Source organism: Empidonax traillii, unplaced genomic scaffold (genome assembly GCF_003031625.1).
Source record: "Empidonax traillii isolate 1590-97213 ecotype Southwest subspecies unplaced genomic scaffold, ASM303162v1 scaffold364:size1245619, whole genome shotgun sequence".
Taxonomy (NCBI): Eukaryota; Metazoa; Chordata; class Aves; order Passeriformes; family Tyrannidae; genus Empidonax; species Empidonax traillii.
Window position 1 is genome coordinate 525281 of NW_020955557.1, and position 23668 is coordinate 548948.

General features: G+C 42.1%; 1 protein-coding gene across 1 annotated transcript in view; it reads left to right on the forward strand.

The window, feature by feature from the left end:
- SLIT3 (slit guidance ligand 3) overlaps nucleotides 1-23668 on the forward strand; it is a 482804-nt gene that overhangs the window by 421448 nt on the left and 37688 nt on the right. The window contains exons 25-26 of the mRNA XM_027892706.1: nucleotides 10333-10430; nucleotides 16317-16456. Coding sequence (XP_027748507.1) covers nucleotides 10333-10430; nucleotides 16317-16456 — 238 coding nt within the window. The remainder of the gene's footprint in view (nucleotides 1-10332; nucleotides 10431-16316; nucleotides 16457-23668) is intronic.

The window sequence follows — 23668 nt, forward strand, 5'->3', positions numbered from 1 at the left end:
TAGTGTTGCTCCCTAGATTTTATCCAAATCCATTCACCTCCCTGTTGAGTTCAGCCTGTGTCCTGACTTCTCCAGCAGCACTGCAGTATCTGGGGGGTTCAGGCAATTTCACCAATCATCCAGAATGACAAATACAATTGGAAAAATCCTGGGTAAAGCTCTTGGGCTCTGGAGAGACAGCACTCTTTGCAGCCAGACTCTTGTGGTGGGAGGCATTTTAGTGAAGCCAGAGTGATATTTATTGAGGAAGCTGGCTCCAGAGTTCTGCTAGGAATTTGGCTCTTCCCCCTCTCCACCCCCTAGGCCAGGTTTTCATCCCTGAGAACACGGTTAGAAATTGGGGGTCTCAGAAGCGAAAGCCTCTGGGATGTGCAGGATTCACGTTTATCCCATGTTGTGCACAGACACAAGTTACGTGCCAGCACTCGAGTGGATCAGAGCAGCTGAGCAGGAGCTGTGGCTGCTGAGCACAGGTTATATCAGTGCTGAGTACAGTCTGTGCCACTGGCAGGGACCTGGTGCTGCACTGACTTTATCATTCCCTCCTGAGGGTGCACATGGCCTTGCCTTTGCTCAGAGCAGGGGTATGGGAAGTTTGTGTTTGCACTTTGCCATGTCCACGTTCTGTAGCGTTGCACAAATAATCCATCAGAGACCTGCAATAACGGCAGTTTAAAGAGAATTCAGCGCAGAACTAAGGTAGGTATGATGGTGTTTGCCCATCCACAGACACTCAGGGCAGCTCTCACAGCTCAAGGGTTAGACAGTGAGTTTATTGCAACGGGGCAGTTTCTCAGTGATGCTGATTTGGGTGGGGTTGTGTGGATGTTGTGTGAGTCTGTGCCTCCTTTATTGGGCTAATACTGCATGCAAATGTAGCTCCATGCTGTTGTTTCTTTGGGTCTGTTAACATATCCATGTAAGTCCCATATACATCATGCAGTGCACAAATAAATCCCCAGGTTGGAACTGCAAAGGGAGAAGAAATTGGAAGGAACTCTTTACCCAGCCTGCCCTCATCCACATCAGCCAGGAGAGCAAACGCTTCTGCCTTCATGTGTTGCTCTGCCTTGGCCTCTTTCCTCTCCCAGTGTCAGGATTGGGGGTCAGGCAGTGGAATGTCAGATCAATGCCAAGTTTTCATGTGGAGAAATAAGTGCAGCAAAATGCTGCTTGTGCGAGGTGGTTCTGCCTTGAACTTTCATTCTAATAAATTCTCCCGGAGTTTGTGTTCGTGTGATCTGGGGTGTTTTATTTTTTTGTTTGGTAGTTTTAAGCATACTAAAAGTACTTATTAATGAACGTTGAAGAAGCATTTTCCACTCGTAGTAAAATAAAAGAGAAAGCCTTTAGGGATGAGAGGTAATGGGTGGCCACATAAAGTGAGTAGACCTATATTTATGTGTGGATTTCTAAGGCAAACACCAGTGTCAGCAGTAGGTGGTTATAATTTCAAATAATGCTCCTAGGGCAGGAAAAAACCTGCAGAAATCACAAGAATTTCCCATGTATGCTTATTCTGTAAAACTTACCCTGCATCAGTCAGACTTGTGTTTCTTTTTGCTCCTTTTGTTTTACTTGGGCTAAAGAAAAGACAGATTTGCATATAGAAGAGCATAGAAATGAAAGGCTTAGGGAGGGATTACCACCCCAGTTGCTGGCTGAAGGTGTCGAGGCATGAACACACCCACCACAGGCTCTGTAAAAACACACTCATGAGTCGTGGCAGGCCCTAATGAGGGCTCTTAACAATAAAGACAGCTCTGAAGAAGTATTTCAATTTTTGCCAGGCCAACAAGAAAGCAGATGTTGGGCAGCTTCAGGCATTTGCTGTGTTTGTGCAGGGCTGTGTCAGAAGTAGATGCTCAGCTCAGGTGAATGATGAGCTGTACCCACGGGTGGGCACTGTCATGTTCATTTTCTTGCCAGTGTGGATTATCCCCCCCTCACTCTGTTTCCACTGCTGTTTTTCTAGTCTAGTTCTAAATGCTTGAGGTGGCCTGTCGTCTAACCTTTCTTTTCCTAGGGTAAAGGAAAAGTTTTTATTGGCATTTAATTTGAAATTCAGGCTCTTCTTCTTATGTTTGCCTGGTCCAATTACACTAAACAACAATTTTTCTTCCTCTGTGGTTTGCCTGTAATTCAGGTGATTGCTGGTTGCTACAGCTCTGCTTAATCAAGTTCTGTTTAACCAGCTCTCAATTTTCTGCATCCCACCATTTCTGCATGATTGAGTCGGTTGACATCGTTGGCCACGGCTCAAAATCCTTATTGTTAGATTTCCTTGTGATTGTCTGTCATCTGTCATCCTTGAGGCTTTCTTGGCACTGACTGCACTTGATGATACGGCTTTTGGGTTCCTTTTGTTGTCCAAGAAGACGAGCAGAGATTGTCCCTGGGAGGCTGATTGCCTTATTTTCCCCTTTCCTTTGGGGGTGATGGAGTTGCTGCAAGCAGGATAGGATGAAAAGAAAGCTTTATCATGTGAGAGTAAACTCTCTCATGTTAAAGGAAATGGTCTAATGCCAGAGTAGCTTGAGAATTAGTAGGTGAGTGAGTAGGGGTAAATGCAGAGGCACTACAGGTGAAATTGTCCCAAAGCTCTCTGACAGCACCAGGCTCCAGCTCTGAGCTGGTGCAGGGCAGACCCCTCACCCCACGGGGTCCCCTCCTCGTGCTGCTGAGCACCTCTGAAATAACTGCTGTGTCTGTCTCATTATCATAGTGGGCATGTTTCACTTCTTTCACAGTCTGAAAAACCCCTGTGCATGTTTGATTGTGACATCTCTGCTGCCTGCCTGGCTTACCTGTCACTGCCAGCCACTATCAGATGGATGCTAGAAAGGAGTGCTGGTATCTCGGAGCTGAGGCCTTGTAGGGGAAACTTTGCAGAGCTTCCACGGGCAGAACAGATTATTATACTGGCATTTTTGCTGATATAACTTGTATTTCAGTGTGAGACCCTTTATCAGCACAGAGCTGTTGCAAACCAAAAGCCTAATCCTTAACAGATACACCAGCAGAAGGATCTTCACAGGGACTGTGACTCTTCCAGCATCTTTAGCTCTATTTATTTCAGAAGTCTAGTGAGCTCTTTGGAGAGATTTTTTAATCACAAAAGTCCATGTTAGGTTTCACTGAGTTCCTGCTTGTAATGTGTCCCTCTTCTCCATATTCAGCTTAAGCACTGGGCATAGTTAATTTAAAATACCAAAATTATAATTTGTTTTATTTTTTAAATGTCACTGGTAGTATTTTTGTTTTCTATACAAATGTCCAGTCTTTGTAACTTTCTCTCCTGAGTTCACGTTAAAAAAGAGCCTTTGAAAGGGAAAGTTTTATCACTGCAACATTTATTTTAAAATAAACTTTTATTTTAAAATAACACTGTTCTCAATCATGAATCTTGGTTGAATTAGGGACTACCTGTAAAATATTCAGTGTTGGGTTTACAGCAAATATTTTGGGTTGGATTTTATATAGAGAGTCCACACTGGACAAAATTAACTATATTCAATGTCCCTAATTTTCTTCTACATCTCCCAGAACGTTCACACAGTGGTCTGCATCAGCCAGTTGTAACCTTGGAAGCTCTAGAGCATCTGCCCCATCCAGTTTGGCACCTCCTGACTCAGTTCAGACATGTGCCATGTGAACTGGCTCCGTGATGGATTAATGACATTGATTAAAAGCCCAAAAGACCATTGAAACCCAAAGTGCTTATGTAAGGAGAGGTTTAGAAGGGCAATCAGGATTTATGTGGTAATGAATATAATTACAAAATAAACCCCAGATGTCCACAGAGAATTAAATCCCATACTCACAGGAGAAGAACCAGAGTTTTTAGAAAATGATATGATGAATCCTTGCACTCTGACTTTGACAGGCACATTCCTGATTACTCGCTACAGAGGTAATGGAAGGTGTATTATACCCTGGAGGATCATAAATCTTTCTGATTTAAATAAAATGAGGCCTAAGAGAGCAGAGTTTGCCTAATTTACTATAAATTGACAATTGTGATTTATTAACAAGGACAAGGGAGTCACTAAGAAATGCTGCTGCCATGGCCAATCATTGTTTAATCAGATGCCAGGTGAACCCAGACTGGCATAGGAGGCAACTCTACAGTGCTGAAGATGAGGGGTTATAAGTGTTATCGGTGGTTTTGCTTCAGACAGTAACACTGGGAAGGTTTGCAGAGGGAGTTAAATCAGCCAAGGGGTGGGAAGGGCAGCACAAGAACAATATCAGAGTATCTTCATACCCACCTTCTGTGCCATTTAGCAAATAGGATCTCTAGTGATGGTTGTGAGCAGCAGGCAACTTTGCTGTTGTTTTGATGTGTCAGTGTTAAGTGCAGCTGTTATAAACAAAGAGGTACTAAAAAAAAAAAAAAATCAGATTATTCTAGGTAAATTCAGATTAATGTTAGAACTCTTCTCTCCAAACTACAAGTGGATGAAATTAATTAATTTTTCATGTTAAATTAATTGTATTTTAAGCAGCAACCCTCAAAAGGTACATTTTTACTACCCCATTGGGACAGGTGACTGAAGAGAAACAGTTAATTCATCCCCACTGTGGGTGCAGTACACTAGAGGCACCCTAGGTGTGGGTGTCTGCAGCAAGGTCTGTGTTCTGAAGGAGTCACAGATTTCTGTGAACAGCAGATGATCAAAATCTTTCAACTTCCACCTGGCAATCTGAAAGCACTCTGATCCAAAATTACTGTGATATTATCCAAGCCTTGCCAAATAATTTGTATATGTGCCTAAGCAGATGGGTCTGATGTACACCCCGCCAGCTCTTCTCGTGGTTTGACCTTGCCAATGAGCTTCATTTTATCCAAATTGAGGTTTAGCCATTATGTCTATGGCAAGACAGAGCATAAACAAGGAAACAGTATCACCTGGACCTACTGAAGAGCTTCAAACTCAAAATGTAGGTATCTGCGTGTCAGCTGTCTACACATCTCTTAATATCAGTGCAAGCAGGAAATCAGTCTCCAATGGCTCCGTTGGTAAAATAACAGTAATTCCAAATGCTGTCACCTTTAGCCCTTCCTGCAAAATAATTTAATTTTATATTTCAAAATGAGTTTCGTTCTTCACTCAGTTTGCAACATCTCTGCCTGTCCGGTAGCCAAATGCTCCCCTCCTGAAGCTGTGTTTGCTGAGGTGTCCATCCAGCCCTTCCTGCTGCAGTCAGCTCAGCATGGCATGCCAGCTTTCATACCTCCCTTTAAGATTTGCATGTGAAATTTCTCCTTTTCATGATCCCTGTGTTCCTCTGCCTTGAAAGGCTCTGAAATGCACAACTGTGGTTAGACCTGGAGAGAATTTTCCCTAACAGACTTGTAGCTTAGTGTATTGGCTTTGAGGCTGAATTCATAGCATTGTGTTTCCTTGGTCAATGGTGCAAAATTCTTCTTGTTTTTTTTTTTTTCCCCCTCTGTATTCATGGCTGCAAAATGTACTTATCACAGGGGAAACTGTGAATGCCTCATTCTTATTTCCTACCTTAACTCTCCACTGGAGTTGAAGTTTATGTGATAAAGCTTTGTTTGTGACATATCTCCTTCCCTTCCTGGCCTGGAAAATTTCAATTTACTCTCCAATTTTGACTATTTTTGACAGAGGGATAAAGGTTTCAGATGGTGAAAGACAACACTGCTGAAAATGTCATTAGTAATTAGCATCAGTTTATACCTTATTTGACATCTGTATGGCATAACTTTTGAAAACCTTTGATCACAGTTCTCACTTTACTAAGCATAAAAGAAGTGAAACTAAAAAAAAAAAAAAATCCATTCAAAAGTTCAAACTGAATTCTTTTTCTGTGCTGAGTGTCCATGTCTTCTGTTATTTCTGGGGGTTTTTTTCCCCCCTCTCCTCTCCTCTCCTCTCATCTCATTCTTTTATATGAAGAATCAGGAATCATGACTTGTTTACATACCATGGTCAGCCCTTCACTCTGCTCTTGGACCTGTGCAGGTCCAACATACGAGCAGGTCCCATTGGCACATGCAGATGTGTTTGTAGCACTCGAGTGTGTGTAAATCTCTGTACACCAGAATAGTGCAGAAAAGCTGATGAAATACTTGCCAAGCTCTGTGGGAGCAGAGCGCAGCTCTACATAGTGCCTTCAAATGTCCATTTATTCTCATTTCACAAGATTAGGAGGTTGAAATTTTAAAGCTGTGAGTTTGATTAACATCCCTGAATATGCTCATGGAACACGTTGTACTTCTCACTTATCCTTCTGTGAATTTTCCTTCCAGCCTGTCACAAAGTGGAAGATTTACTAAACTTTTCTCTGTAATGTAATGATTTCTTTTTAACTTCTGACCAGGACACCCATAAGACAAGTGTTTCAATGTTTGTGAGACAGAGAGTTGGATGTGGATGCATTACTCCCACTGTTAGGAATGTAAAGGACAGAGTGTGCAGTGCAGCATCTTTGTAACTGGTAATTTTGTGTGTTTCCACTAAAAGCTTTAGCTCTATTTAGACCCTGATAATTAAGTTGTTTATGAAAACTTCCTAGTTCTTAATTTAAAGTCTCTATCAACTATATTTGTCTTCATCTAGTATTTTTACAAAACACATGAACGTTCCCATCTGTTCTCCACATATACCATCTAAATAAAATTTATTATGAACACATTGTATGTTGTTAACAACTCGAATAAACTTTGGTATTTCTTTTGTATAGCTCTTTTTTTCCTGCATGCTGGGAAACACTATAGTCATTGAACAGGGCTGTAATTAGCTGGAAAGAGGTCTCCTTATTCACAAACCATTGAAGTTGGACAGACTTCTGCCTGTCTGCAGGTGTCTTCCTGGCTGCCTGGATCACGTTTCTCCTGCAGTCAGCAGTGATGGTTTTATTCACCAGGAGGTTTCAACCTTCTGCCCGTGGTGAGCTCTGTGCTGCTGCCTCTTGACTGTGCCCACTGCTGTTAGAAACGGGTGAAGGATCATGGTAAGATGGACAGAGTTCAAATCCCTGCCATGTGAACAGGGATGAAGCTCTCAGTCTCCACAGACAATACTGATTAGTGAAAATTAATTTTAAAAATATCATTGCAGTAGTTGAAGCAGTGTCAGAGCAAATGGGTGCTTTTTTAACTGCATTACCCCTTATTCTTCCTGCTGAGATCCTTTTTAGTTTTTTGCTACTTGTTCTTGGGTGTTTTACTGATTATGGTGTAAATGTTCCCAGTATTGGATACTTGTAAAGGCTGGAATTTGGCACAGCAGTGCTGAGGAACAGCTTGTAGATACACTAATGCCCAGTACGGGTAATTTCAAACAAAGAACTGACACTTCATAAGTGTGGTGGATAGTTCTGTTCTCATTCACAGAAATATGGAGCTGGAAAAAGTCTGGACCAGCTGAGCTACTTCAGCTTTGAAAAGACAGCTGCACTCTGAACATATATGTCTTCTAAAAAGTTGCAGAAATTTCCTGTTTCAACGCCTAAACCGTTCCTCTCCCACAGAAAATGAGAAAAAAAATATAAAAGTGTTTTGGATCTGATGCCTTCCTATCAGACTAGACAAAAATTTATTGAATCCTAAAAAAGCTCTAGAAGTAAAATATGGCACACAGAGGGACCTTCATCCTCTTTCTGTGAATTGCTGAGACAGTCTTATCTTCTTGCCTGTCCTTGAAACAAAGTCTGCCCCTCTTTTTCTGGTTCAGACTTCATTGAAGGGCACTTTAGTTTTGAAGCAAACAGGCAATATTCTCCTTTGTAACAATAGTTATTTCCAAGTAATGTAATTCGAGGAGTATTTCCCAACTCACAGATAAATTAATTTTAGTGATGCTTGACAGCAATTCCATTTTTCCAGTAAGAACAGCCTTACTGTAAATTGAGACTAGAGAATTGCATTATTCATTTGAAAGATGTTTCTAGAATGTCTTTGGGCTCTTCTGGGTAGTGACAGTCTCGTATAGAAATAAAGTGGCCTTGCTGTGCTGTAGATTTATTAGTACCACTATTTTCTGCAGCTTCTCTCCTTTCAGAATTCTTTGTTTTCGTAGTTTTCTGTGTTCGGGAAGTTGTACTTGTTTTGTGGGATCACAATGTGCTATTGATAAAGTCAGCTCAGAGAAGATAATCTTTGGAGAAGGATTAAGTGTTGTTTGCCCGTTTATTACAATGAGTAAACTGAGTCAGAGAGTCTCTAATTTTCCTAAAGCCACATAGCAACTTAGTGTTGCAATTAAGCCTGGTTCAGCAGCAGATACTGATGGATTTCCATGCTGCCTGAGGCCCAAGAAGCAGATAATTCAGCCATTTTCAGTACAGGAATGAGAGCTGAGTCTGTCATGCAAAATTTCATGTGCCAGTTTGAGAGACTTGCTCTCATTTTAACATTTATCTTTATTAAACTTTTACAAGAATATTGAAATAATCTAAGGAATTACAGTAGAACGGATGGGACTGGTTTATATGGTGTTCAACTGTGACAAAAACTTCCAGAAAAACAAATGCTTTGCTTCTTGCCAGGCTTGGCTGCAAAGGGATTAATATTTTAGTGATACAGGGATGAAGAATTCACATGAAACAGAAGTAACTGATGTCAGAGACAGGGACATGGGAGAAGTGTAATAACCAGCATCTCCCAGCTACACTACAATAAGGTGGCAAAGAGCCAGGCTTCACAAGACAGATGGACAAAAGAGGGGCAGTGCTGGAGAAAGGTGGGAGCAGAGCAGTGTTGGTGCTGCATGGCTCTCATCCACACAGTGCTGCGGAGCCACATGGTGCCAAAATAAAACCTGCAGGAGCTCCCCTCGGTGCCTTCCCAATTCTTCCCTGAGACATTTGGGGACTCAGGATTTCAAATGGAGAAGGACAGGCTGCTTGGCAAAGGCAGCAGGGATGAAGCAGAAAGCCTCTGTGCCAGGGCTTGGGTGAGGTCCTCACGTGCTGCCTGCACTGCTGGGCTGGGCACCAACTCAGTTCCAGGCAGGGGGGTGGCCAGGTCTTTCTGTTGTTCTTTGGAAATGCTTCTCTTTTGATTCAGCTGTGGAAAAGGCTGCCCCTCTTTTCCTTGCGTTTGCAGGAATTTTTAAAATGCAAAGCTGCTTCTCCTTGCTCTGGGGAATGCTGGAGACAGAGCCTCAGGAAATACAGCCCTGTTAACAAAGCTCCTCTGTGGTGTTGGATGAAAGTATAACACAACATGCAAAGTGCAGTATGTATAGTGCTGAATCCATGGGCCGAGGCCAGCACTGTGAGGTTCAATAAGGTGAAGGGCTGAATCCTGCACTGGGGTCTCAACAATGCCCTGCAGCACTACAGGCTGGGCAAAGAGTGGCTGGAAAGCTGCTGGGGGATAGAAAAGACCCGGGGGTGCTGGTCAGCAGTCGCTGAACACGAGCCAAAGTATGCCCAGGGGTGCAAGAAGGCCAATGGCACCCGGCAGAGGGCTGCTGATAACAGGATCTTTGGTAGGAAGAGTAGAGCCATCCCTTAACTTCTTGTGATTGCACAGATCTCTTAAGTGTTGAGACTTTCAGGTGGCTTTACTTCACCCTACTCTGTGAATAACTGAAAAGCAAGACCAAACTCTTGGATGTATTTGCCAGTTTTACAAAGATCTTGTTCTAATCAGCAGAATACAATGATCAGAGAAATATGTCTGCCTTGAAGGGCCAATAAAAAGTAACAGAGGAGGTTGCTCAAGCTGGTGAGGCTCAGCTTGAACTGATGTACGATTTAAGGCACTCTTTAAGAAAGGAACAGATTCAGTGATGGTATCTCAAACTGGATTCGGTGTGATCTGTGCAGAAATTCAAACTCAGCTCCCACAACATAAAGGAACTTTCCCCTGTGGGTTCTGACAACTCTCAGTAATGAGCACAGCATATTGTTACAGTGTTTAACTGAGCACTTGGTAAATGCAGTTGATGACTGCTGACTCCACGTGGGCTTGTGCTGTGTGTGGCCTTTTGCTTACCTCTGGTTGTGATTCTTTCTTTCCATTGTGACTAACATTAAAGTGTGTTAGAGTAATGGTGAAACCAGCTGTTTCCTCAAAACAGCCTAATGGAAGAGTTCATTAAAATCTTGAAACTGAAATGATACCAAGATACCCACCAGTCCCCTTGGTCAGAACACTTGCCCTGCCCAAATTCTCCCTGAAGTGATGAATGTATCTGATCATCAATAAAGAACATGAGGTGATGTGATGGGTCTGATGACCACAGACCTCCTGTAAGTGGTGCCATGAGTAGAGTAAGGGAGCAAGAGACATCAATTCAGATGGCATGACTCCTACTAACCTTGTTTCTTTCGAATTTTCCCAAATAGGGTCGAGACTGCAGTGTGCCCATCAATTCTTGCATTCAAAACCCGTGTCAGAATGGAGGGACCTGCCACCTCACCGAGGCAAATAAAGATGGATTCAGGTAGGAGCACAAATTTCATTTCAAATGAGATGACTAAATGAAATGTGTTTGTACTTTGCATTACTGAGCTGTGATGGCTACTTTATAGAAACTGCTGCACGTGACACATTTGCCATACAGAATAATTAATCTGGTTTCATTGGTGTGACTTTTTCTGTGAAACCTCCTTATTTCTTCCTAATGGAATATACACTTAAGAGCTGGTTTGAGCAATCTCCCTGATCTGCATTGTGTTATCTGTATCCTAATTTTCCTTGGGGCATTTCAATGCCACATCTAGCTGTTTTTGTATTTGTAAAGTGAGCATCTGTTGCTTGACAACCTGATGCAAAATGTTTTCATAACTGAAGAATCGTGTAGACAAACAGGCTTTAAAGAAACAATTAAAAAGCATGGGGAGATTGCCACATCTTGAGTGTTGTGCCTGCAGGAGAACAACCTCTGCAGCTGGATATTGCAGATTTTAGTTTGCTTGGTTAAGAAAGTTGTAACATAGGCGGGGATACTCCAAGAGAAGTGCAGAAATTTTCATGAGGTAGCTGGGAGATCTGTGCTGCTACAGGCACTATTTCACAACTGAAAACATACAATTTTGAGGCTTTGGTCACTGGTTGTCATTAAAGTTCATACAAAATTTCTTTTTAAAGAAGAGCTGCTGAAATTTTCATAGATCTGGTCCTCAGCATTTATGGTGTTTCTTGCAAAACAAGAAGCAGAAAAAGGAAAAAATACCCCAGAGCTCCTCTGTCTCTGTGTGTGGTTGTGCTGCTTGGCAGACTCCACAGATTTTGGTGAAACCAACCACTGCTCTGATCCGATGTACCTCCTCTTGATTCAATTTTAGCAGGTCCAGCAATTTTTTGGAGTAACTGTTCATGTTTAGTTCCTGCTTGAGAGAAATAAAGGTCTGGTGGTCTTCAGTTCCAGTTCCTTTTCTGGTCACCATCGTGGAATAATGTTTAGATAACTTTTATCAGCTTGTGCCACAGCAAAATTGTACCATATTAGAATATCTGGGTTTTGTCACTCAGTACTCATTTTTCAAAAATACAGCTGATACTAAAAGTGCAATAGTAAAACATTTTAAATATCCATAATATGAGAATGAAAGGCTCGGTTTATATTTTGGATTGGGTTTTTCTTCAGCATTTTTATTTTGTCCCGTGGTAGAAAATAAAAAGGTTTGAATGACCTGAAATAAAAGCTACTTTTAAATTTTTCTCATGAAGGATTTTACAATTTCAGAGGCTTTGCCTCAGTTCCAAATGAGCATTGTTTTTGAGATCCTTTATAAAACTGCAGGGGTGGTTTTGTTGCTTAACAGCATTCATGGCTTTTTAGGGAAGGTTTCTGCTTTTATAGTTATTTATTTAGTTTCAGTTGGTCTAATAAAAGACACATAAAACCGTATCTCATCAAAATCTTGCTGCATAAAATTGAATGTTCAGCATAGCTCTGTTTTCCCCTTGTTTTTAATTCAGTCAGCCTGCAGCCTCTGTGGGTCTGGAGGACTGCAGAGAAATGCAGTGTGGGGATGGAACAGTCGGTGACAGGGAAGAAAAAGAAACATTTTGAGATTGAATTTGGTTGGTTGGGTTGGGGTTTTTGGTGGGAAATCTCTCCAGTGGATGGCAGCAGTCAGAGTTACATGCACATAAATTGTGTTCATCAAGGTGGGAAAGCGTTGCTTTACATTATAGGCTGTGAGGAAGTGGATGTCAAAAAACATTTTCATGGGAGGCCTCCTTGTGTTTTTTTGTTGTGTGGCCTGTAAAAGAAATTATATCTTCTGTATATTCTCCTCCCTAGGGAAATATATTCATACACAAGCCCTGCTGCCAAACTTGTCAAATCTTTACTCTTGTAAAAAGGAAACTTAAGCCAAAGCTTTCTCCCTGTGAAATGCCAAGCAGTTTAACTCTCAAGTTTCTGTAGCCTTAGATGAAAAAAGTAGCGTTTTAAATAATGCTGAGGTGGTGATGTTCCCCCAAAGACAGGAAACTCTTAGTTTTGGCTGAGATTCCAGCCCAGCTCGCCCCGCCGTGCCTGCTCCCCACAAGGGCTCAGATCAGCAGGGGATTGAGACGCTCAGGTTTGCTGGGACAGCAGATCCTGGAGGGACAGCAAAGGGCAAAGGTTCAGCTGCAGTTATTCCATCTTCTTTTATCCTTGCACTTTCTCAATCCTGAGTAATTTCCAATTCTCTTTCTTGGAGTAGGCGCCAACTCTGTGCTTAAGAACAGATAAGTGACACTTTGTGGCTCAGAGGACCGGAGACATCAAGCTCTTCCTCCCTTTGACTTGTTCTGATCTAATCCACGTCTTCCCTGACAAAAGGCTGCCAAAAAAAAAAAAAAAAAAAAAAAAAAAAAAAAAAAAAAAAAAAAAAAAGAAAAAGAAAGAAAAAAAAAAAGTCTCTTATGGAGACTGATAAAAAAAGATGGTCAATCAGACATGTCCCGGTGGTTTAGCATTCCTGGGAGTGAGGCTTTGGCAGGAGGCAGAGCTGTCAGCTCTGCTTCACTTAGCCACAGGCAACAGCTGATCTCTGATAACCTGCGGTGCTGGGAAACAACTGCTCTGGGTTATTTTAACTTTTCTCCACATAAAACCTCCCTCCATTTCCCAGATCAGGGTTGGTTTTTTTTTTTTTAGCTTTTTCCACAAACTTAAAGTTCCCTCGTAAATGTAAAATCCTGGAACTGATTAACTGCCTAGTGTTAATTCTGCCTAGTTCAAGGAAAAACATTGCACTTCCAGACTTACAGGCTACTCCATTGGGATATAGACATAAAAAGCTTCTTTACCAAGAAATTGTAATAGTCCTGAAAGAATTTACTATCTCCGTTTAAAAGCTGATTTATTTTTGAAACTTGATACACTGAATGTATATGTTTCAATAAACAGATGTTAAATGATTTCATTAGAGTTTATTAAAAAAAATTGAATATAGTAAACTTACAAAATTGTCAGCTTAAAAAAAACTTACAAAATACTTCAGCTCCAAAAGTTCACCCCAAAAATGTTCTCATTGAGTTTTGTGTTCCCTTGCACCTTCATGATGATAGTGGGATTTTATTTTGTCCAGGTTTTTTTGGGAAAACACACCAGTCCCAAAACAGGAGGGATAGGGAATTTGAACCTTTATGTGATCACATCATCTTAGAAAACTCTTCTTTCCTGCGTGGCTCCATTATTTCCAAGGTCCCCATGAAATGCTGTCTCACAGGGCTTCACTGTTGAGTCACTACAAAGTTTTCATCGTTGTCCCTGGAATTAATTTTCTCTCTCGGTCAGCTGGAACCCAAGTTTGATGACCTTCCAGTCACTCGGCAGACTTCATTTTTCTTCTAAGCCTTTTCTGGGAGAATACATACAAAGAGTCCCAAACTGTAGCTCTTTCAACATGTGGCTCAGTCCGAGTCCCAAGTTGAGTGTTTTATCTTTTAATTTCAGGCCTCGTATCTGGCACATCTGAATGCAAATCAAAATAAAGAATCACACGTAAGCAATAATGTAAAGACTCCCTATAATACATAAGGACCAGTGGCCAAATGCCATCAATTATTCTGACATTTCCCTGAGTATGGAATGTGTCCTAATATTGAGCAGTTGTGTATTAACAATCCCATATGAATTGTTACTAATGGTAACTCCACTGAGTCGAACCATTACTGTGATAGTATTTAATAATGTCATTTTTAATTGCATACATCCAAGCTGTCCCAATCCTTTTGTGGAAGGAAAATGGTGTTATATTCATACCAAAATCACCAGCACAAAGCCACTCTTGTTGCTTTTCTTTAAATGGAGAGAAGAATTTCTGCTCCCAAACTGAGACCTTGTCTTCCAATTTGCAGCCTGGAGCATATTTTTATGGCTGAGTTATAAACCCCTGAAAATGGGGTTTTGTAATCAAAAAGGGAGACATGATGAATGTCTCACTGTATTTAATTAGATGTCTTTAACCCCCTCCTTGACTTGCATTGCCACAAGAGATGGTGTGCCAGCTCTTCTTTCTTATCTGCCTGCTGTGATCCTCTGGGCCATTGCAGGGTCAGCAAGAGGACATGTTTTATTAGCAATAATGAGCTTGAGTCAGAAAAAGAAAATATTCCTTATTGATTTATTGTGTCCTAAATTGGATTTATTTGAGCAGTTTGGTTTTTGGTTATTCATGGTGAAGGTTTTGTAACTCTCATGACCTGTGGATGGTCCCTGCAGAGCTGAATGAAGGTGACTGTGCCTGTGCCTGGTTCTGTACCCGTCTGGGAGACCTTACTGTTGTGGTGGCTCAAGACACATTCCCTTCCCACTTTTTGTCCTCTTTGCTGTTCCCTTCTGAGGTTGCACATCATAAAGAATCTAACTTAATCCTCAGGGTCCAGCCTAGGACTGCTGAGTGTAGATGGAAAACTCTGTGCCATCCCTCCTGTGGGAGTCCCTGTGCTCTGCTCAGCCTGTGGCACGCAGGAGGGAGGGAAGGCAATGTCACACTGAGAGCAGCCAGTCCAAAAGCCCTGCAGCTTTCTTCATAGACTCTGAAGATCTAATTCTCCGGGGCAATCCCCATCCCAACCCCATGACACCTCCATAAAGCTGGATAACCACCTCGTGTCCACTTTGTCCATCTGAGCTGAAAAAAGTACCCCGCAGTTGTGTCTGCACTGGCAGTTCTCCTGCTTTCTGAAAGCAGTGGATGGCCATTAGTGGGACTGCTCTGGTGCTTTCTGGTTTTCATCCTCATCCATCAGTGGTGCTTTACATTTGTTCAGTTCCTTTTCTACCACCAGAGCTTGCCCGGGAAAGGAAATGAACAGTTGAGTGAATGTGTAGTTTGGACTGGGACTCGAAACAACCCTTTCTGTGACCAATCAGCAAACAGCAATGCTGGCACTTCAAAACTGACACTTCAAATACCCTTCCTGGCTTCTTACAAGCCACTGAAATGACCAGAGCACTTAACACATGTTTTTAGGCTTTCTTTTCGGAAACTCTGGCCTCAACCTCTTCATCACTTACATATAGTTTAAAATATAAAGGTTCTGTTTGTAACCATGGCTCCCAGATCTAGAGAGGAAAGGAAATGGAGATTGAAAAAAAATCAAGTCATTCTTCAACCATTTAGTTTGTTACACTCCCCCTAGGGACCATACATCACAGTCTTGTGAGATAAAATATTTAGTGCAATCATTCTTCACTGGTGTTCACATCCTCACAGAACCATTACCAGCTCTGCCATGGTCTGTGTTTTAGTTGAATTATCTGGGCATCATCAGCCCTTCTACAAACTCCAGATGTTTTGGAGGTGGTGCAGAAGTACTGAAACCTGACTGCACTTGTAAAAGCAATCATTCCCAAGCATTTCTTGTTTGGACAAGTGACAAAGCGGTAACGAGAAGAAAATGCTCATGTCTGTAAACTCAGTTCAAGTTGTGCTTTGAAGAGAGTGAGCTACCTAAAAGCTGCCAAGTTGCCCTGAGATTGTGCAGTCCTCAGTAGGCAAGTGTCCACATTCCCACTAAACCATTAACAGAGAAGCCAAGGACTTGAATATTGCTATGAGTGTTTGCTCCCCTGCCCAGGAGTTGCTTACTTCAGTTCAGAACTGGAGTTATCAATGAAGAAGGCAAAGGGAACACAGAAGAGCCTGGCTCCTGCTGATGCTTTTATGTCTCCTGTAAATGATTTCCTGACCCCATGAACCATCAGACTGCATCCTTCACCAAACACACAGGGTTAAAGTGCCCTGAAGCTCACAGCAGCAGCGAATCTGGCTCCAACAACTCACTTCTATATGTTTTCATTTCGGTTTTATACCTCAAATCTCCTGCTCCTTCAGATCCATGCTAACATTGATTAATTTTTTTTTTTCTTTCTCCAAAGCTGCTCCTGTCTTCTTGGGTATGAGGGGGAGAGGTGTGAAATAAACCCAGATGACTGCGAAGATAATGACTGCGAGAATAACTCTACGTGTGTGGATGGGATCAACAACTATGTTTGTCTCTGCCCTCCTAATTACACAGGTAAGGAAGGGCCACAACCAAAGAGCAAGAATCCATGAGAAGTGCCTGATGGGAAAGGTCCAGATGCATGTTTATTTTGTGCATGAACCTATAATTAACCAAAAATCCTATCCAATTTTAAAGCAACCTGGATTTCTTCCTGGATAGATTGTCGTTCTACTAATATTGCAGTACATGTGCTCACAAATATGGCTGCTTTTCTGAGTCAAAATATTGATGCCTCGTTTTAAAATACATTAAAAAATAGTGTTTAAGGTGTTAGGTAAATCTGTACCTCAACACAGAAACACTCTAAATGTATTTCAGAAATATTCCCAGTTCTGAGCTGAGTCTGACATACACCTGTTCTGGAAAATCTTGGCTTTTAGGGAATGGCTTTCCCCTGAGATCTCAGAGGTCTGCATTTATTTAAAAAAAAAAAAAAAAAAAAAAAAAGAGCCTGACAATGTGCTGCTTGAATTCATTAGGCCCATTTCACCAGTGGAGAGGCAAAGGCTGTGTGAGAACCTGTGGGCTCAGGCGTGGCCTTCAGTGTGCACCCATGGCATGTGAGAGAGTCCTCTGCTGAGCCCACGGCCACAGAGGGTGGTGTCAGAGTTAGAAATAGGTTCAGTTTTTCCAGCATCCATCCTGCATTTCAGATAAATTCCTTCCTAAACCTTCTGCGAGAGCAGAAACCCTCTTAACTGGAATCTAAAAGTGCTTTTTTTTTTTAAGTCACTCTGGAAGGGACTCTTTCACATGGTGTTAGCCCAGCCTTCCTGGCTCAGCGTGGAGGGTGAGGAAACACCTGCAATAGTTCCTACTCCAGCCTTTGAAATGGGTTTATTACCTTCAGAGCATGGGGCAGTAATGAAGGGCTTCTTGTACACTGGAACATATTACATGTCAGGGGATTTAATGAGGATCAAGCTTGAGTGGCTGAGTAAAGCAGGAGGAAAGCTTCTAGAATTTCCAAACTCTTAAAATACTTTTTGTGGCTGATACAAAGGAGGCCCATGTAAATCTTCAGCTGAGAAAAGCCTTATGATTTCAATGTACATTTATTGGAGCTCTAAAATGATATTTCTGCCAAAAACTAAAAAAACTTAAGCTTAGCAGAGTAAAGAGTTTTGCTTGTAGTATGCTGAGCCCACTGTGCTTACTTGTGCACTATTTTTGTCAGCTATTCTTGGGTGGTTTCAAAGAGGACTCGATACAAAGAGGCAGAGTCTTTACATTTACAAGGGGAAATATATTTGCCCAGCCAAAACACATCTATAGTAAGGAACTGAGTCCAGCATATATGCAAATGTGCCTTCCTTTCCACAGGATTATTGCAGAATTTATTTTTTTTTTCAGATTAAAAAAAGATAGGAAAGAAGTACATTGGGATTTTTTTTCTCAAATGGCCATCTGGATAAGGGCAAGAGAACTCATATGATACTTCAAACCAGTTTTGAAATATTTTTAATCATCTTCCAGTGGTTTTTTGGTTTGTTTTTTTTTTTCTTCACCTGAATGGTTTGTGAAATACCAGGCCCATCTTGCCACATGGCATCACACACACCTGTATATGCCACACAATAAGCATTTGCACACATAAGCACCTGCTAACAGTGCAGGCATTAAGTTGGGCTGCAATTAAACAAAATTAATTTTTGAAGAAAAGAAGGAAATACTTCTGGAAAATATAATGTGAATCATAAGTGGAAAAGTTTGCAAAAATAGGGGGATGTTGCTTAAAACAGAATCCGAAAGGTTCCAATAGTTCATGTTCTTAAAATAGGAAGAGTTTAGTGAACTGTGATACAAGAATTGCCTTCACCTGCTTTCCTTCCATTTTGGAGGGGGATGTTTCATCCAGCCTGATCAATCAGCTGGAAGCACTGACTGCAGAGCAGCTGCCTGGGCTGAAACACCCTCAGAGCCACACCTGGCCTTGGAGCACAAAGGAGGGAGCAGCATAAAAGAGTTGGGAGAACTGAAGCCATCAGCCAGACTAAAGCACATACGAGCCAAGCAAACCTGAGCTATGGTTTTGAGGGTCCTCTAAGAGTTGAATCCAAATGTGAGAGGTTGGAAATCATGTGAAGTTGCTCAGTTGGCTGAGCAGCAGCCGAGGAAATGCCATGGAAGCACAGAGGCAAGTCATGGAGACACACTTTGGAAGGGTTTGTGTGCCTGACCTGGAAAGAGAGGGATCTATTGACCAAATAGTTTGACTGAAGTCTGCTGTGACATCCAGGGCATCTCTGTGTATGTTCTCTTCAGATAAAACCTTTTATACTGAAGGAATATCATTATCCATTTAAAAAAGAGAAAGTAGGTGCAGGTGACTTCAGTGCTGCACAGGAATGGTAGGAATGGAGAAGCTTTGTATGGATTTGATCTCTATTTGAATGAACAAAGAATGGATGGCAGAGAGGACTGTCCAGGGAAGCAGTTTTCCTGTGAAGTAGCCTGGGGGACAGTGAGCTCTGGATGTGAGACTTTGCTTTAAGGGGCACAGACATCCTTAGGGTGTATCCAGTGGGACAGAAAATGGAGGTAATATCCCTTTGTCTTGTGCCCAAATATTGTACTTAGTTCTGTTGTTCACAAGGAGTAGGTAGAGAGAGCAAGCTTTTTTTTTCTCACCAACACTTGCATGGAGAACAGAAATTTCTTTAAAAGGGTCACTGGCTAGGTTTTGTGGCTGAACAAATCCAGACCATACATTTTTATCAGCGTAATTATGCAGGAGTTGTTGGTTCTGGGTACCTACGGGATTTCTCAGCAGGTGCTGTAGTTAAACCCCACGTTAATTCAAGAGTGAGCACTGGAACATTTCAGTACTGATCATCTGGGGATGTTTGCAGTAACATGCAGGCTGTTGGTTAAAGGTGCCCAGCTCAATTAGTGCTGATTCCTGCTTTTATCAGCAGGAGAGGCAGGCAGGGTCTGGCAGCACTGCCAGGCAGGTATCCTGAATCCCTCATCACTTCTGTGGGCTTGGATGCCACAATTCTGGTTAAGACTCCAGTGATATTTCAGTAAAGGCTGCATGTGTGGAACAAATGTATGTTGTAATACAACAAATAGTCTGACTACAGGCAGGAGGAAGATCCAAGAGCGTGTATGTGTGTTGTTCTATAAGAAATAGTTCGGGTCCCCCTTGGTTTAGTTGAGTAATGGTTAAATCATGATAGTAAATCTTGTATTCCTAAATGAAATGCAAATTAAAAATGTATGTGTTGAAAATTTTGACTGTTGACAGGGTCGCAGTATCCAGGCTTTGCTTTTTTTCCATACCTCAGTATTTTCCTGCTCTATGTTCTGTCTGTCTAGTTTTACTCATTATGGCCTTTTTAGGAAACAGTATCCCAAATTATGATGCATGAATTTTGCTTTCACTGGTTGGAATAATGAAGGCCAAAAATCTTTCTTCAATTAATAACATTTTGCAGTGTTTTCCTTTAAAATTCTTTGACAGCCTTTCTCCCCGCTCAAAGTAGATGAGAAATGGCCAATTTGTTAAGTGACTGCTGAGGGAGAATTTCCCACACTCCAGCCCCATTTCACTTTCATTAAAAAAAAAAGAAAAGACAAAACCCACACCAAAAAGCAACCCACGCTCATACAATAACCTCCTTCCTAGTTCTTTTCCATCTACCAGCTTCGAAACAATGTGGAAATACAAATGGATTCTATGAAGTAGTAATTCAAGTTAAAGAAGAAAAAACTGAGAGGAGGGGAGGCAGAGCTAAACGCCATAAGAACATTCCAGCCTCTGCCTGCACCACCAGGTTTCCTCACCATACTTAAAGTCAATGTTTTCAGTGTTTGTTGCCTGTATTTCAATAACCAAACCAACACTCATGCTGTATAGCAGAGTCCTGATGGCTTTTATTGTCAACTGATGTCTTATTTTTCCTCTGCCCAACTGGTTATTTTAATCCTGAAGCTAAATTATAAACATGTATTTCCTCCAGGATAATCATGCACCCAAAATCCAGCGAGTTCTGAGCAGTGTAGCTGGTTTATAACCTGGCTGTACCCTCGGTGGATTAGAGCTCCTCCTTCCAGCTTTGTAGGTTTTCCTCCTCTTAAAAAAAAAAAGACATATATAGGAACATCAAAAGAGAAAGCTATGGATTAGATCAGCCACTCCAGTTCTTTTCCTTTTTGTATTTTTTTCCAATTTTTGCCTTATACAAATGTTCTCTCCTTGCCTTCAGAGTTTAGAAACATAGAGTAAAATTCATAGAGCTTTTCCCTTCAACTCCTTTTTCCTGTTCACTTCTGCCATAGACCTCCTGGAGAGCCATCACTGTTTTGCTCATAGTCCTAGATTCAAATACAGCATCTCTTACCTCCAAAAGGATCCTCTCCTCAGCCTCACTTTCCTCTGGGTTTCCATGTAAAGAGGAGTCCAATCATATATAAAGGAACCAATGAGCTGCACCAAACATGTACTGTGTGCTTTGAATAGTTTTATGCTTTACCTGATGGTTTATATTTGGGACTTTTCCTTCCTCCTGTCTGATTTTAGCCACAAGCAGAAATATGTAGCATTTACACACAAAAAAATACCCCCAGGAAATATAATCCTACTTTCTAAGGATCCTAAAAGGCCTCAACAAATACCCACCCCTCTTTGTTCTGAAACCTAAAAAAAATAATAATTAGTGGCTTCTACTACTTAAAATAGGTCTTTCCTAATATACACAGAGAGTGGAGGGGAGAAAGTGTTTTAAAATAGTTTGTTTCCCTGGGAAAAAGCTGCAAGCAATTTGTATCGCAGAAAAAAAAATCTCAAATAATCAAAAATTAAAAAAACAAACCTAGAATCTATTTCTGGTTTGATGTGTTTGGAAGAGAAGGCTAAGATCTATTTTACCTTAGGGGACCTTGTGGTGTCCTGTGGTAGATGGTATCTGAGATTTTTGCAGCTATGCTGTTTTTAGACAGAGCAGAATTCCCTGTTAGTGATTGTGGGCCCTTTTCCCACAAGTTTATCCCGTTGTGGTGACGCTGCCTGGCCAGAGCCAAGCACCCAGACCAGCCAAACAGCCCTAGGGAAAGCAGCTGTGGGGTGGCTGACCCTGTGCTGGAGCTCTCCCACCGTGACCGTGGTGAGCTGATGGGACACCGTCCCCAGGACAGGCAGCAGTGACCGCTGGACGGGGCTGAGGTGGATCGTGGCACTGTAGCTGCTTTTTCCAGCCTGTGAGTTTTTAGCTGCATGTTTGATAGAGAAGCAGGAAGGTTTGAGGCAGTGTGGTTCAGCCACAAGGATATGGACTGCCCCATAAACACTGAAGATTTAAACGAGTACTTAACTATCAGCTTCTTTTAAATTTGGGAGCTTTAGCTGTAACTTCCCCGAGACAAGCAGTGAAAACTGTGGTCAGAGTTTGGTGCCTTTTCTTCCTTTTATTTGAAGGAGTTCTGCCTTACATGGAAGTGTCTCAGTTTTAGTTACTTGGCAGATATGAAGTGTGTTTGCTTTCTGTGCAGAAAACATAAAAAGGCACCCACATTCCCTAACTGTGCAACTAGGAATGAGAAGTGCTGGAAGAGTTGGAAGGTTTTGGCTTTGTTCAAGAGCCTAAGCCCATTTCCAGCCCTGTTTTTCTAGAAGAGAACCACATGTCACTGCTATCAGATTGGAGTCTCTTATCTCATCTACTGGGACTACAGGAGGAAAACAGCACAGTAACTGGCAGAGCTGCAGCCTGTCTTCAGCCTCAGTATGGGTGTCCTGTTATGTTGGAGTGCTCCAGCTCCAGGATTTCCTCTGGTCAAATTCCCATCTGTAAAATGTAAAGTGTCATGTTTGTGAAATAAGATATACCAGACAATTTCTCTTTGTTCATCAGGAAACAGTATATCTATAAGAAAATGGAATGTCAGCTACTGCTCCCCTAAAGGATGGGTGGGATGAAATCATCCTCAAATGGGATGTACAATTATTTAAATCCAGTCTGGGAAGAATCACAGTGGAAAAGAAGCAAATCTTCCTGCATATAAAGTGTTCTTCAGAAACCTCCCTTGGTTCAAGGACCGTGCTGGGTTCACATGGCAAGGTTTTGGTGGCAGGGGAGGAGGGAGGCTGTAGGGGTGGCTGCTGTGAGAAGAGATCAGGAGCTGCTCCCCTCTCAGACCTGCCACTGCCCAAAGCTGAGCCCAACAGCAACGCTGATGAAAAGATGTGAGAGAAGCAACCACGCAAACACCAAGGCCAGTGACAAAGAGGAGGGAAAGCTCCCATGAAGGCCACAGCGAGGCAGGCTGTGCCCCTGCAGCCCAGGGAGAGCCCGTGCAAGGAGCAGGCTCCTGGCAGGAGCTGCAGCCCAGGGAGAGGAGGAGCCTAGGCAGGAGCCAGGTTTTCTGGCAGGAATTGTGTCCCTTCAGTCTGCTCCTGAAAAACTGTGTCCCACAAAAGGGACTCGTGATGGAGCAGTTCTTGAAGAACTGCAGCCTGAGGGAAGGACCCACGTTGGAGAAGGTCATGAAGGACTGTGTCCCATGGGATTTAGCCCATGCTGGAGCAGGGGAACAGCATGAGGAGGAGACAAAGCGTTTTGAACAGACCACAACCCCCATTCCCCATCCCTGTGTTCAGACTCTGTGAATCTCCAGTGTGTCCAGTGTCCTCTCTGCCAGCTCTGGAAGGACGTCTCAGATAACATGTGACATCTCAGGTGTGACTGGATGCACTAGATCGTGTGAATAACTGAATCAATCCCTGATGGATTCCAGACAAATTGGAAGGCATCCATATGAAGAAGTACAGCTCAAAAATTTAGGGAGTCCAGCAAAATCAGGATCTTTTACAGTCACAGTGGTTCTGAGGGATAATTCACCTTGTAGGAGCATTGGAAATTGTCTGGGTTAGTTACTGTCTCACAGAATGCATTGTGTGGCATTTGGGATGTTGAATATGGTTTTTCATTCTTTGGCACTGCATAGAACTAGAACACATTCCTTCTTCAGGATTCTGAAATAGTGAAAGGATCATTATTTCCATCCCCAGATCTTGTTTTATCCATTATCCTTTTGTTAAACCTCAAGTTTAGAGGTAATTGCTCCTTGATTCTGAAAAACAAGCCACTGTGGGAATCTCGATGTAGAATCTAACTTCAGGTTCCCACTTAACAGGTCAAAACTTGGTAAGTGAAAACTCTGGAGATTTTAAGAACTAACCCAGGATAAAAAGCACAAAGTAACTCTTAGTTCCTTGCCTGC